Below are 11,995 nucleotides of genomic sequence, written 5' to 3' on the forward strand. Positions count from 1 at the left end.
ACATGCCCTGGCTCTGGAAGGTGCCGCCAGGTAGCCCTCTGCTTTGCCAGCCCAAATACCTGGCATTACGGGGACACTGAGAGTCGGAGACAGACAACATCCGCGGAGCCCTCTGAGCTCTGGTGTTCCTGATGCCAGGCCTGAGCCCAGTGTCCTCCAGCCCTCCTGACACCAGCCCCCACCCGCGTTTCCTGGGTGCCGAGGACTCGCCTCTCCCCGGAGGACCTCACCGAGCTGCTCTCGACGCCTGTGGCTGTGGGCTGGGTGGCCGTGTCCCACTACGCCCCAAGGCCAGGCTGGGGCACGGCTGCCTGCGGGGACCCACGCCCTAAGGCCGGGGCCAGTTCCGTGGAGGCCCAGGGGGTCTCCAGCCCCTTCTGCTGCTGTGCCCACCTGCTGTCTCCAGTAAGGTCTCGCTCTGCTCCTGCCCAGCTTCCTGCCTTCCTCCTACTGGGGGCCGGAGCGCCCACCCCATTTCTCCTGCCTCTGGGAGGTGGGGGCAGACCCTGCACCGCTGGGCTGGGCCGGGCCAACGAGGACCTCTTGGTTTTCTGGGATCCTGGGTGGCGGCTGCTGGGAGATTCGGTGGCTGTCGCCCCATCCTCCCAGAGGCTGCTGTGTCCGTGCAGAGGCCGCCCCCTGCTGGTGGTTGTGGGCACCACCACCTGGACCCAGTCCCGGGGTGGGGCACCGAGGCACCAGGCCAAGCACCGCCCAGACATTTTCCTGCCGCATCCGCCCAACACGCTGTTATCCCACCCGCCTCCCCGCACACGCAGGTGGGAACCGCAGGCGCCAGAACCCGGAACCCCAGCCCTCAACGGCCTGTTCAGCAGCCTCGGGCACCTCGTGTGCTCTTGGGACCAAGGGCAGGGCTGGTTTCCAAGTTCCCGCCTGCGGGGGCCTGATGGGGGCCTTTGAGAGGGCGGAAGTCAGGCTGGGACAGCTCGGTACCCCCTCCCCCCCGCCACCCCCACCAGGCAGCAGGGCGGGCGTGTCCTTCACTGGACACCTGAAGGCAGGTAAATGGGGGTGGGGGGTCAGTCCTCTCTTCCCCTCCCAGCAAAGTCTGTGTTAAAAAAATAATAAATCAAGTTGGCCAGCGGCAGTAGGAAGGGCCCAAGTGCCTCTGACTGGCCATGTGACCTGGGCCTGCCCCTCAGCATTCAGCAAGTGTTTGCAACACTTCAATCTGCCAAGGCTAAGTCTGCCCCGGGCGCTGGACAAGACTGGCCGCTGCCCTCTTGGTACCCAGCCAGAAGCGGAGACAGCCAGGAAACAGCGATTACAGCCCAGTGTGACCGAGGTGGTGACAGGGAGCAGTGCAGGTGCAGGCAGGGCGGGGGCGAGGTGTGGATGCGATGAGCACATGAGGTTTGAAGGGAGTCCCCTCCCCTGGCCCCTCTTCCCATCCTCTGGCAGCCCAGAGAGCTGCCCACCGGAGCGCCAGGTCACAGTGCAGAGGCTGTGCCGCCCCGAGCTTATCCCGGGGAGCCCCTGGCTGGAGCTGCCAGCCCGGCGTGCCAGCCGCTGTTTGGGAAGTGCCAAGCGCTTTCTGATGTGTCATCAAACAGACTCCTGGTGAGTGTGATGTTAATGGATTCGCAGATGTGCGTGTGCGGCAGGAAGCGCGGGAGCCCTGGTGCCAGGGCCTGGCTGCCGAACAAACGCAGAGCAGCTCGGGCCTGGCGCGGGGCCGGGGGCAGGTGAGGGTGGCCTCAGGAGCCTGTGGTCCAGGTCCAGGCAGCAGGTGTCCTCAGCAGCTGGCCCCACGGGAGACACTGTCCCTTCTAGAGCCCCAGTTACTTTCCTGGAGCTGCAGCCTCTTCCAGGCCCTGCCAAGCACCCCGGCCAGTGTGCCCTCCCCACCGTCCCGAGGGGCGTCCTTTGAGGGCTGGCACTGAGCAGGAACGGTCCCTGAACCCCTGCTCACAGGCCCATGGTCTGATGTCACCCGAGATGGGAGTGACCACAGGAAGGGGGATGCTGAGAGTGTGGGGGAAGGGCAGCTCCACTGAGGCCCGAGGGATGAGTGACCAGGCCGAGGGACTCGTGTGACAGGGTCACACAGGACCCACAGTCACTGCACTCAGACCCTGTCCTGCTGGGCCTGCCTATGACCCTACTGTCCCACGTCACCTGACCAACCCTGTCTCCCTGTTCCCTTGATGAGGACAGTGAGGCAGGCGAGGGGTCTGCGGGCGGCGTCCTCCAGCAGCTGCCTGGCCACACGCACAGGTTGTGTCAGCCAGTGGCCTCGTTTCATGCCCCTCGGACTGTGCATCCGTCTCAGCGTTAAACCGAAGGCCACCCTGCTGGTTTCCGGAGCCCCCCGAGTCCAGACGGTGGGAGGACCCTCAGCTTCTACCCTAGGGGCCTCGGCATATTCAGCCGGGAGCTGAGGACAGAGCTGTGTGCAGTTCTCAGAGGGCGTTTCCCCTGCGGCCGCAGGTGAATAGGTTTTACAAAGTTTGTCTTCGGGGCACAAGTGACGTCGCCAGTGCCCACCTACTCCTGGTCTCCAAACCTTGCTGCCACCTACCCGAGGCCAGAGCCCCAGAGGCCCTGTCACCCAAGAGTGCAGGTCTGGAGTGTTAGTGTTCATGTGTCAACATGAACCGCACCTGCTCAACCAAGGCACAGGCCCTAAGCGGGGGCAGGGGGAGAAGGGGGAGCCGTATCTGTGTGACATGGGACGTGAGCAAGGCCCGTGGCCAGCTGCAGCTCCCTGTCCTGTGGCTTCAGGATAACACACCAGCAGGAGGACCCAGCAGGGGACTTGCAGAACCCAGAACAAGGAGACAGGACGCTAAGCCTTAGCCCAAGTGACTGGGCCTTCCCAGGCCCTCTGTTTTTTCATCTGCTTGCAAGAGCTTGTCCTTAGACTGAGCGGCCCAAGCAGCTGGCAGGACTCGGCAAACCCAGCGGGCTACAACGGGGCCTCCGTGGGATCTGGGGGGAGGTGGGGGAGGGAGCCGCCCATGGGTGAGGCGTGGTGTGGGACAGTAGCTAGACAAAGCTGTGTGCACTTGGCGTTGTGTGTGTTTCTCCAATAAAGTCCCATGGTGACCCAGCTCCGCCTCTGCCTCTAACCCAGCCGGACGCCCCCCGTGTCAGGGCACGAGTGGGTCGGACCCCCAGATGTTCCAGGACCACATCTCTCCCGGTCTCCCCTGAACTTCCCCATCCTTTTTATCAGAGTAGCCAATTTCCTAGGTAGCCTGGGAGCCCTGGGCCTGGCCGGCAGCCGGGGGAACCCTCTCGGCTGGGGGGATCCTCTCGGCTGGGGCTCCTCATCTGTGCTGCCCTCAGGCCCCCCGGGTGATAAACTGTCCATGCAGGGCTCTCTTGTGGCTGCGGCTGGACTTCTGAGGAATCCAGACTCTTTAATAAGAACTAACAGTCCCCAATGGCTATTTATTCATAAAACCAATTTGAAGCTTACGGATAAAACAATCCCTTGAGTTTATTTAATAAAATCTCATATTTATCTACTGTCTGCGGAGCTGGTGGAAGAGCCCGCGGTGGCTGTGCTCTGCACTTGGCCCTGTCCCACAGCTGCGGGGGTGGCTGGAGAGGGGTCTCACGCTCCTGTGTGGCAGAGGCTTCCGAGTCCCAGCTCACGGAACACGAATCCCACTGCCTCGTCCCCTCGACCAGGCACAGCTTGTGTTAGACCACAGGGTTGGAGGAGCAGAGGTGGGGTGGCTGGGATGGGACCTCTGAGGCAGGCCACGATAGTCACCAAGGTGATCATGGCCACCTGCCTCCCCAGGGGCCACGCCCACCCCAGGTGGGGTCTTGCCCAACTAACCTCGCCACCCCACCACACCTCCCCGTGCCAGTCCCCTCGGCACAAGTGGCTCTGGCCCAGCACCAAGGGTCAGCTGGACTCAGAGGTTCTTACAGCTGACCAGGGCCGCGCGAGTTCAGCCACAGACAGGGCCCAGGACCCTCTGGCAGGGCCAGGTCTGGGCTTTGCGAAGGTGGACGGGCCTGGGCCCCGGCCTGGACCCCGGGAGAGGTTTTCCGAGGCGGGGGCCTCAGCTCGCAGCTGGGCTCTGAGGGAACGGCAGGTGTCAGCAGACCCGGGGAAGCCTGTGCTGAGGGTGACGAGGGCCCCACTGTCTGGCTCTCCCTAACAGCCACCGCCAACACGACTGGGTGGCTACTGTGCCAGCCCCCGCCGGCCCCGCACCCCAGAATGTGGGCATTGCTGCTGTCCCCAGCCAGGTGAGGAAATGGAGGCCCAGACAGGGACGGGACTACCAAGGCTGCAACTGGTCCGTGGCCGAGCTGGGCATGGAACCCAGTTCTGAGGGCTCACGTGTGGCTGAAGTGGGCGGCAGAGAAGGGTCCATGCCCCGAGTCAGGGGCCTGGGCTCAGCACAGCCAGGCTGTCACCCAAGTCCCGCCCTTCCGGAGCCTCAGCTTCCTCGCCTTGAGAATCAAGGGCAGGGGCTTGCTGGTCATCTTGGACCCCCCTCCCCAGGGCAACTTCCCAGGGAGGCTCACAGCTTGCGTGACAGCTGCCCTGCCAGCCCCTGCCCTAAAGCCACCTCAGCTCTGCAGCCCCGGCCTCTGCATTTCCCGACAGCACGAAGTGCCTCCGTGTGCCAAGCTGGCCCTGGCGGACCCCGCTGCCCCGACACAGTCTCACCGCCCTGCACTTCCAGGCAGCCCAGACCCGCCCGACAGCTGCCGGTGGAGCCCCCCTCACCCCCAGCTTGGCTGCTGGTGGCAGACATAATAGCGCCATTGCCCCCCAACTGCTCAAAAGTTAAGGGAACCCAGAAACTGCGAGGCACACAGGAAGTGCATCTGAACGCAATCTCAGTCCAGGTGGTGGTCGGGGCACCTGGCCAACTCCTGGAGTCAGGGCGTTTGGCACCAAATCCAACACCTGACTTGGCTCCAGGCACCTCTAGCCTGGGGGATCCAATGGGGTAGGTGGGGACCTGAAGCCGGGCTGGGGAACAGGAGGGCCACTGGGGCCTCCTCATCATCCTCAGCCCCCACACTGCCCCGCCCCAAACCAGCACCCAACACTCAGGACCTTATGTGGCCACTTCCCAGAGCCGTGGGTCTCAGTCCTGAAAGGGGCCCCTGGCGGTTTTCACAGCAGAACCTTTTCTTGGAGCCCCATATGTCAAACACAGCAAAGTGGAGCTTTTCTCATGGGGGCAGAGGGGTGGCCTATGCGGCTGGACCCCATATTGCCGTCTCCCCGACCTCCATGGCTATCCCTAAGCAATTCTGCAAAGCACAGCGCACGAACCAAAGCCTCTCACTTTATACCCAAGGGAACCCGCGAGGGCAAGCTCCGCAGCAAGGCCTGCAGCGCGACAAGGACCCGCTGTGGGCTGCCCCCATTAGTAGCCAGCACCCAGCGTCACAACCAACCAGCACTGACTAGGGAGACAGAGCACACTGTGCCTCTCAGCTCACGTGTGCACGCACACACACACACGCACACACACACACACACACACACACACACACACACACGTGTGTACAGGCATGCAGACACGGGGTGGAGGGCACCTAGGCCCCTCGGGGCCAGCCCCGGCCTTGGGGATGGAAGCCGGTTCTGGCCAGTGCACCTCTGGTTGGTAGACTCTCTGCCATGAGGCTGTCTCTGCCCTGCGGGGTGACTTCTGGGCCCCCATACTCCACAGATGCAGGTGACAGGTAGCTGGACGAGGGCCCTGGCCACTGGGGGAAGCATCCTGCGTGCTCGGTTCTGGGCTTGGCTGGAGCAGCCACCCCTGGCCGAGCGCAGGGTGGCACAGCCTCACCCAGCACCTCGCTGTCGGTGGGAGAATCTAGGCCAGGCGAGGGGCAGAGGCTGGGGGCCTCCTGCTCGGCTCCCACAGGTGCCTCAGACAGAGCAGGGCCGCTGGGGCAGGGAGAGGGGGGCTGAGGGCTGCCAGCAAATGCTTCGCCCCTGTGCTGGGCACCCGTCTGCCCCCATGCTCAGTTCCTGGAGAACAGGCCACTGGGGGCTCCGCCCGGCTCAGCTGTGCAGCCCCCGTGTTGGCAGCAGCCCCGAGGGTGCTGTCGTGATCCCGCACAGGGCGGCAGAGGGCCATGCCCAACTCTGCCGTGAGTCATCACGGGGTGAGTGCCCTGCAGTGGTCCCTGGCCATGCTCGGGCCAGAGCCGATCCTGTAGGCAGCTTCCCAGGTGGTCCCCAATGAAAGGGGGCACGTGGGGCCCACCACGCAGACCCCTCCACCCCACACTCACTGTGGAGACGTGGAGCAGGGAGAACAGCGCCCTTCCCCGCCCTGGCCTGGGAACTCACCCGGAGAGAAACCACCTGGGAGCGAGAGGGCAAGAGTGCCAAGTGCCGGCATCCTCTGCCATGGGCGCCGGTGTGGGAGGAGCCTGGGGCCAAGGAGCCCTTGCCAAGGTCCACACCGGGAGGTGACAGCCTCACCTCGGGGACCCACTGCTGCAGCCCAAGGGGTGGTGTGATCACCCAGCCAGCGTTCAGAAAGATGAGGCAACCATGGCCAGCGGAGCTTGGGAAACAGTCCCCAGTGGGCCTGGGGCACCGAGCCAGACGGGGCTGGCAGGGTGGGAAGGACCGAGCCTGCCTTCTAAGGAGCAAACGCTGTGGCGCCAGGACCAGGGTTGAGGAGGCGTGCCTGGCGCGTGGCTCCGTGCCCCTCCTGCACACCCCCTAGGAAGCAGGGCGCCCCACCGCCCGGCCTCTCACAGGCTCCAGAGCAGAACTTCTCACCTCACTGGGAGGGGAAGAGTAAGTGCTGGCTTCACGGGTACCTGTGACTCCCGCCCACGGAGCAGCCCGCTAGCCAGGCAGGTGTGTGCGGTGTGGACATCCGCCCACCCCACGTCCTCTCCAGAAGCCGACCCCACAAAGGCAGGACTGTTAGGGTTAGTGAGGGTGGGCAGCGACGCCTCCGCCAAGGGACTCAGAGTCCACGCCCACGACTCCTAGGTAACAACGCTGCTGCTCTCCCCTGAAGGGCAGCCTGGCTGTCCTCTTACCAGGCCACATCCCGTTTGTGTTGGCCTTTCATCAGTGCAGTCAGCACTGCCCCCTCCTTCACCACCAGCGTCCCCAGTGGAATCCCAGGGTCAGGAATGTGCGGCGATCAGACGCGAGGTGGCAAGTACGTGCACAGGCCCATATAAAGCAGGGAGAGCCCGGGAGCCACACCTCCTGGACGAGGACCCACAGAAGCTCGCCCAGCCCCGGAGCCCAGGGACCCACCAGCCCTCCCGGGAGCAGGCCCTGCCCCTCGGTGAGCACAGCCGCCCTGTCCCCAGTAGGAGCCCCTGCTCAGGCCCTTGTCCGGTCAGGAGCTGGGCACAGGCAGTCAGAGGGTACCTGGAACCAGGGGCAGGGAAGGCCCAGAGAGGTGGAGACCAACACTGTGTTTTGCCGACAGCCCCAGCAGCAGAGATCGGCCACAGCTGCCCTGCCAGGGCCACTGTCTCCTGCCCTGGGCGTTTCCTGCTGTTTCCTGGACATTGGAGCCTGAAGCCCTGACTCGTGCTGGGGCCTCATTTTCAGTGGCAAATGCTCCCAGCTCCTACCAGATTCTTGAAGGGGTCCACGGCCCCCAAAAGGGGAGAAGGGCCACTACTTGCTCTGCACCAAGATGCCACCTTTCTAGAGACCCAGAGGCGCCCCCGGGTGGACTTACCCACCAGGATGGAAAGGTCCCCGTCCCCAGAGCAGTCGGTAGTGTGCTCTCTATGGGAAGGGGAGGGGCGCACGCCTGCAGAAAACTGCCTCCTGGAAGCCCCCACTCTGCCCAGGCCCCGACGGACAGACTTCCCTGGCAGCAGGAGGGAAGTCACTCCAGCCCCTGGGGGCCTAGAGAAGCTTAGGAGAACTGGATTTGGGTAGAAAGAGGGGTACTTCCTTTCCTTTTTTTTTCTTTTTTTCTTTTTGAGACTGAGTCTTGCTCTGTTGCTCGGGCTAGAGTGCTGTGGCATCACCATAGCTCACTGCAACTTCCAACTCCTGGGCTCAAGCGATCTTCTGCCTCAGCCTCCCAAGTAACTGGGACTATAGCACTTGTCACCACGCTTGGCTAGTTTTTAAATTTTTTGTAGAGATGGAGTCTCACTCTTGCTCAGGCTGGTCCTGAATTCCTGGGCTCAAGCGATCCTCCTGCCTCAGCCTCCCAGAGTGCTGGGATTACAGGTGTGAGCCACCATGCACGGTCTCATTATTTTTTTTTTTTAAAGCTTTCTGGCTGAGCTCACTTCTTTGAAATGTTTTTGAAGGAGCCTTTTTGGGAAAGGGCTCTGAGGACTTTTGTCCCGTCTTGTGCAGAGCTGGCATTCTCCATTCTATCCTCAGTTCCACTCCGCAGAGAACGAGCCAGCTCCAGCTCACCACTGGTCATTACCAAAAAGGCTTCCTTTGCGAGAAAGGGAGCAACTGTTGCTAAGGCAGGGGCATTCCGGGAAGTTCCGTTTCAGACCTCCCCGACTGTCACGTGTGGTGTAGGGCAGCAGGTCAGGGCTTGCATTCCACCTGGGCTTGAACCCCAGCTCTGTCACTTTAAGCCATGAGATCTTGGGCAAGTCGCCCCCCCTGTTTGAGCGTGATGCTGCCTCTGCAAATGGGGCTGGAGTAACACCCTGCCGTGGGAGGGCCGCGAGGCCCACATCTAACAGGTGTGAGACGCGTTTCCCACAGGCTTGGCACATCAGGAACCCATCTAGTCATTGGAATTGTGGATCCAAAGCCTCCGCTTTCTAGCTGTGTGGCCTGGGCACAATCTCTTAGCCTTTCCAACAGTTTTTTTTGCCTGAAAAAGTGGGACTAACAGTACCTATGGGGCAGGTTTATTGTGAAGATGAAATACAACCGTGTGTGCATAAAGCTCTTAGCTCAGAGCCTGGCACATCGCCAGTGCTCCCCGGGGGGTGCCCATGCTCCCCCACGTTCCCACGCTCCTCCCCAGGATGGGGTCCAAGTTAGGTGAGGACCACCAAATCCGTTTCCTGCTTTCAGGAGCAGTTAATTTCCATGTTAAATACACATTAGCAGGGTGTCCCAGCCAAACAGCTTAGCTAAACCCATCTATTATCAAGTTGAAAACTAAGGGAGACTGATGCTTTTAACTTTCTACCCTATGGCTCTGAGATGACATGGCCCAAGGGATGAACCCAAATGCACTTCGCTCTCCCGGGGCCGTCTGGGCATGCCTCTGCCGTCCAGCAGTAGTGGCATCGCAGTGCTCAGCTGCCACAGCAGTCAGATCCAGGGAACTGCAGGAGTGAGAACCAGCCTAATGAGTTCAATCAGCTCCCGAGCCTGCTCATAAAATAAAGGCCTGGTCCCTGCCACTGCGTGGAAGCCGGGCTCCCTTCTGATGGCTGCTCAGGCCTGGGGAGTACTACTGGCAAGCTGTTGTGCGTGGCGTGTGTACAGACTGTAACTTCTTCCTCTCTTTCCTTGGGTCAGATGCTAAGCCCTCACCCCCTGGCCTACCTCCTCCTCCTGCCGCTGGGCACCTGCCTTCCTCTACCGGACACAAGAGGACCCTCAGACGCCCTGGGTAGCATCGGAGCTGGAGCGAGCTGGGCCAGCCTGGCCGAGGGGCCCCGACCCCGCTTCGTGTGGGGCTCTTCTCGGTGGTCGATTTTCCACAGCCACAGGCCCTGCTTGTCCAGGCCAAGGGGCTGCGGACATTGGGCAGAGGGCATGCTGGCTTCAGGTTCCGCTCTGGGAGGCAGGACGAGGGCAGCAAGGCTACTAGCTTCCTCCCGGCGGGCGGCGAGAAGGCCAGTGTCCTGTTAGGGAACCTGGCTGAGGAGATCAATGGCTACCGCAGGAAGAAAGGCGGCTTCCACTTCCGCTTCGGCCGGCGGTAAGGGCCAGGGCGTCTCGGAAGGGGTTTCTTTGTGGACCCTCCCTCCATCTGTCTTCACTCCCATCTTCTCCCCCAGCCTCAAAGACTAAGACACGGAGAAGATGTAGGCATTATAATGCACAACCGGCGGTAGTATCGGTTAGGTGTTTGCTTACTTTTGATTTCCAACTTTGCTAAGGCAACTAGGTGGTGTGAAAAAGGAGGCGGCCAAAAGCAAGCCGTGTCTGCTTACGAAGACAGCACTGCAGCTGTTCCAGCTCACCGAGACCCGTCAGCCTCAGCCTCCGCCTCCCCCGAGCAGCCCCCTGGCCCCGGTGGCGTGGACACGAGGCTGCGGTTGGGCCATGAATGTGAACAGGCAGAGCAAGGCAGTGGGCTGACTACGGCGGGGTAATCAAAGTTTTGGCAGCCTCCACAGGGACGTCGGTAGCTGACATCCGAAGTACATCTGTGAACAAGCACATTCCACTGGGTGCAGAGTATGGTTCCGAAAGCTAAAAAGGAAAAAATGTGTTGTTCTCCATCCTATTAACACACGATCCCTCTGGCAGGAACCCTCGCTGTGGTATGGGGAGCCCCTTCCCACGGCTGTCCTTCTCCACGGTGCAGCGTTTGTCACACCAGGAGTCTCCAGAGAGACGAGCTAGGGAGCAATACATTGTTGCTATAGCAAGGGTGCATTTCAAATGTTCAAATATGAATGTGCTGTGTCTTTTGAAATCAAAGTTGTAACAATTGCAAAACCATAATGGAATGCTGGCCTCTTCCCTAAAGGTTCTCTGTGCCCTAGAACTTGGTTTGCCGGAGCTCTGAGCGCCTTCCCTTTGGGGAGATACAAGTCCCACTGCGTGTCCCCTGACACCTCTCTCCTAGAGCCCCTTGACGGAGAGTTGGTCAAGGTACAGGGTGTTTTCCTCCTCCACTTGACTGCTCCTTCCTTGGTTTTCTCAGAACAAGGGGCATTCAGGAAACAACTTCGATAACCCAGGGAGCGCCTGCGCTCAGCCCGGGGCGGCCGCAGCCCCGGGTCCAGGCAGAGCCTCCATTTCAAAGGCTGCTGTGGAGTCTCCTGCATCCATCCCGTGTCAGGCGCGGCGGCCGGGTGCTGCTCGCTGCCGGGCTGGCTTCCACTGCTGCGATGAGAACGCACACTGATGTTGCCATGGCAACTTCTCCCCTCCTTGCGCGCCGCAGCTTGCCCCTGTTCACAATTGAATAATTTTCCATTGAGCTGTCACAATTAATTGGTGGATTTTTATTAGCCTTTTAGAACCACACTGGGCTGGGCCCAGCTTGGCACCTTGGAGTATTTCACAGTGTTCTCCATTCTATTAGCGACTTACATTCCCCAGAAGCAGCTCTCAATCCTCCGCAGCCAGAAAGCCACTTCATTAGGGGGTGACAGAACTGAGCCACAAAAGAACCAACCTGACTGGGGAGCAGGAACGGGAGGTGCAAAGGGAAAGGAGCACGGGCGTCGGAGTGGCACCCGATGTTCCGCACGCTGCCTTCTCCCGGGCTGGCTGCGGGTGCCCTGCGTCTTGGGGCTGCCGTGACAGGGAGAAGACAACGGCACCTGAGCGTGGGCCACACCACTCTTTCCACCACCGTTCGAGGAAGAGGCGAGTCAGGGTGCCTCCTGCAAAGGATGTTGTCACCGGCAGCTAACATGACACTGACAGGCATGGACACAAGCCCAGGGTCCTTGCTATAAGGACAGCCCTGGCATGCACAGACAGGATAGACAGACAGACCCTCTCAGCCCCAGGCGTGCTCATTCTCGGGGACGGGGGCGCCTATTCCGCTTGGCTCGTTAAAGGTGGGAGAGGCAGTAACCTGGGTCACTCTCCCCTCAGCTCATCCACGGATATAGAGCAGCCAGAAAACATGCCCACCAAAGACCAGGTGAAACACAACAGATCGAAGGCCAAGGGCAGAACAACGCCCTGGAGCAAGATCCCAATTTCTACCTGCTCTGATAAAGGACCTGCTCCATGGTGACAGTTCTGAGAACCGGGAGGACGGCAGGGCTGAGCTATCCTGAGTATCTTTACACACTCTTCAGGCATGCACTGGGCGGTTTTTAATTTAGCAGGATTAGATTAACCTTGATAGAGAAACCTGGGATA

At 61.1% G+C, this 11,995-nt stretch overlaps 1 protein-coding gene across 1 annotated transcript; it reads left to right on the forward strand.

The window, feature by feature from the left end:
- The first annotated feature begins 9,457 nt into the window (after window positions 1-9,457).
- On the forward strand, window positions 9,458-9,867 carry LOC123646591 (pyroglutamylated RFamide peptide). The gene is given in 2 exon segments (XM_045563732.1): window positions 9,458-9,629; window positions 9,632-9,867. Coding segments are annotated over 2 exon segments (408 nt in total).
- Window positions 9,868-11,995: the final 2,128 nt, after the last annotated feature.

The sequence above is a fragment of the Lemur catta genome, chromosome 10, assembly GCF_020740605.2.
Source record: "Lemur catta isolate mLemCat1 chromosome 10, mLemCat1.pri, whole genome shotgun sequence".
NCBI classification, from domain to species: Eukaryota; Metazoa; Chordata; class Mammalia; order Primates; family Lemuridae; genus Lemur; species Lemur catta.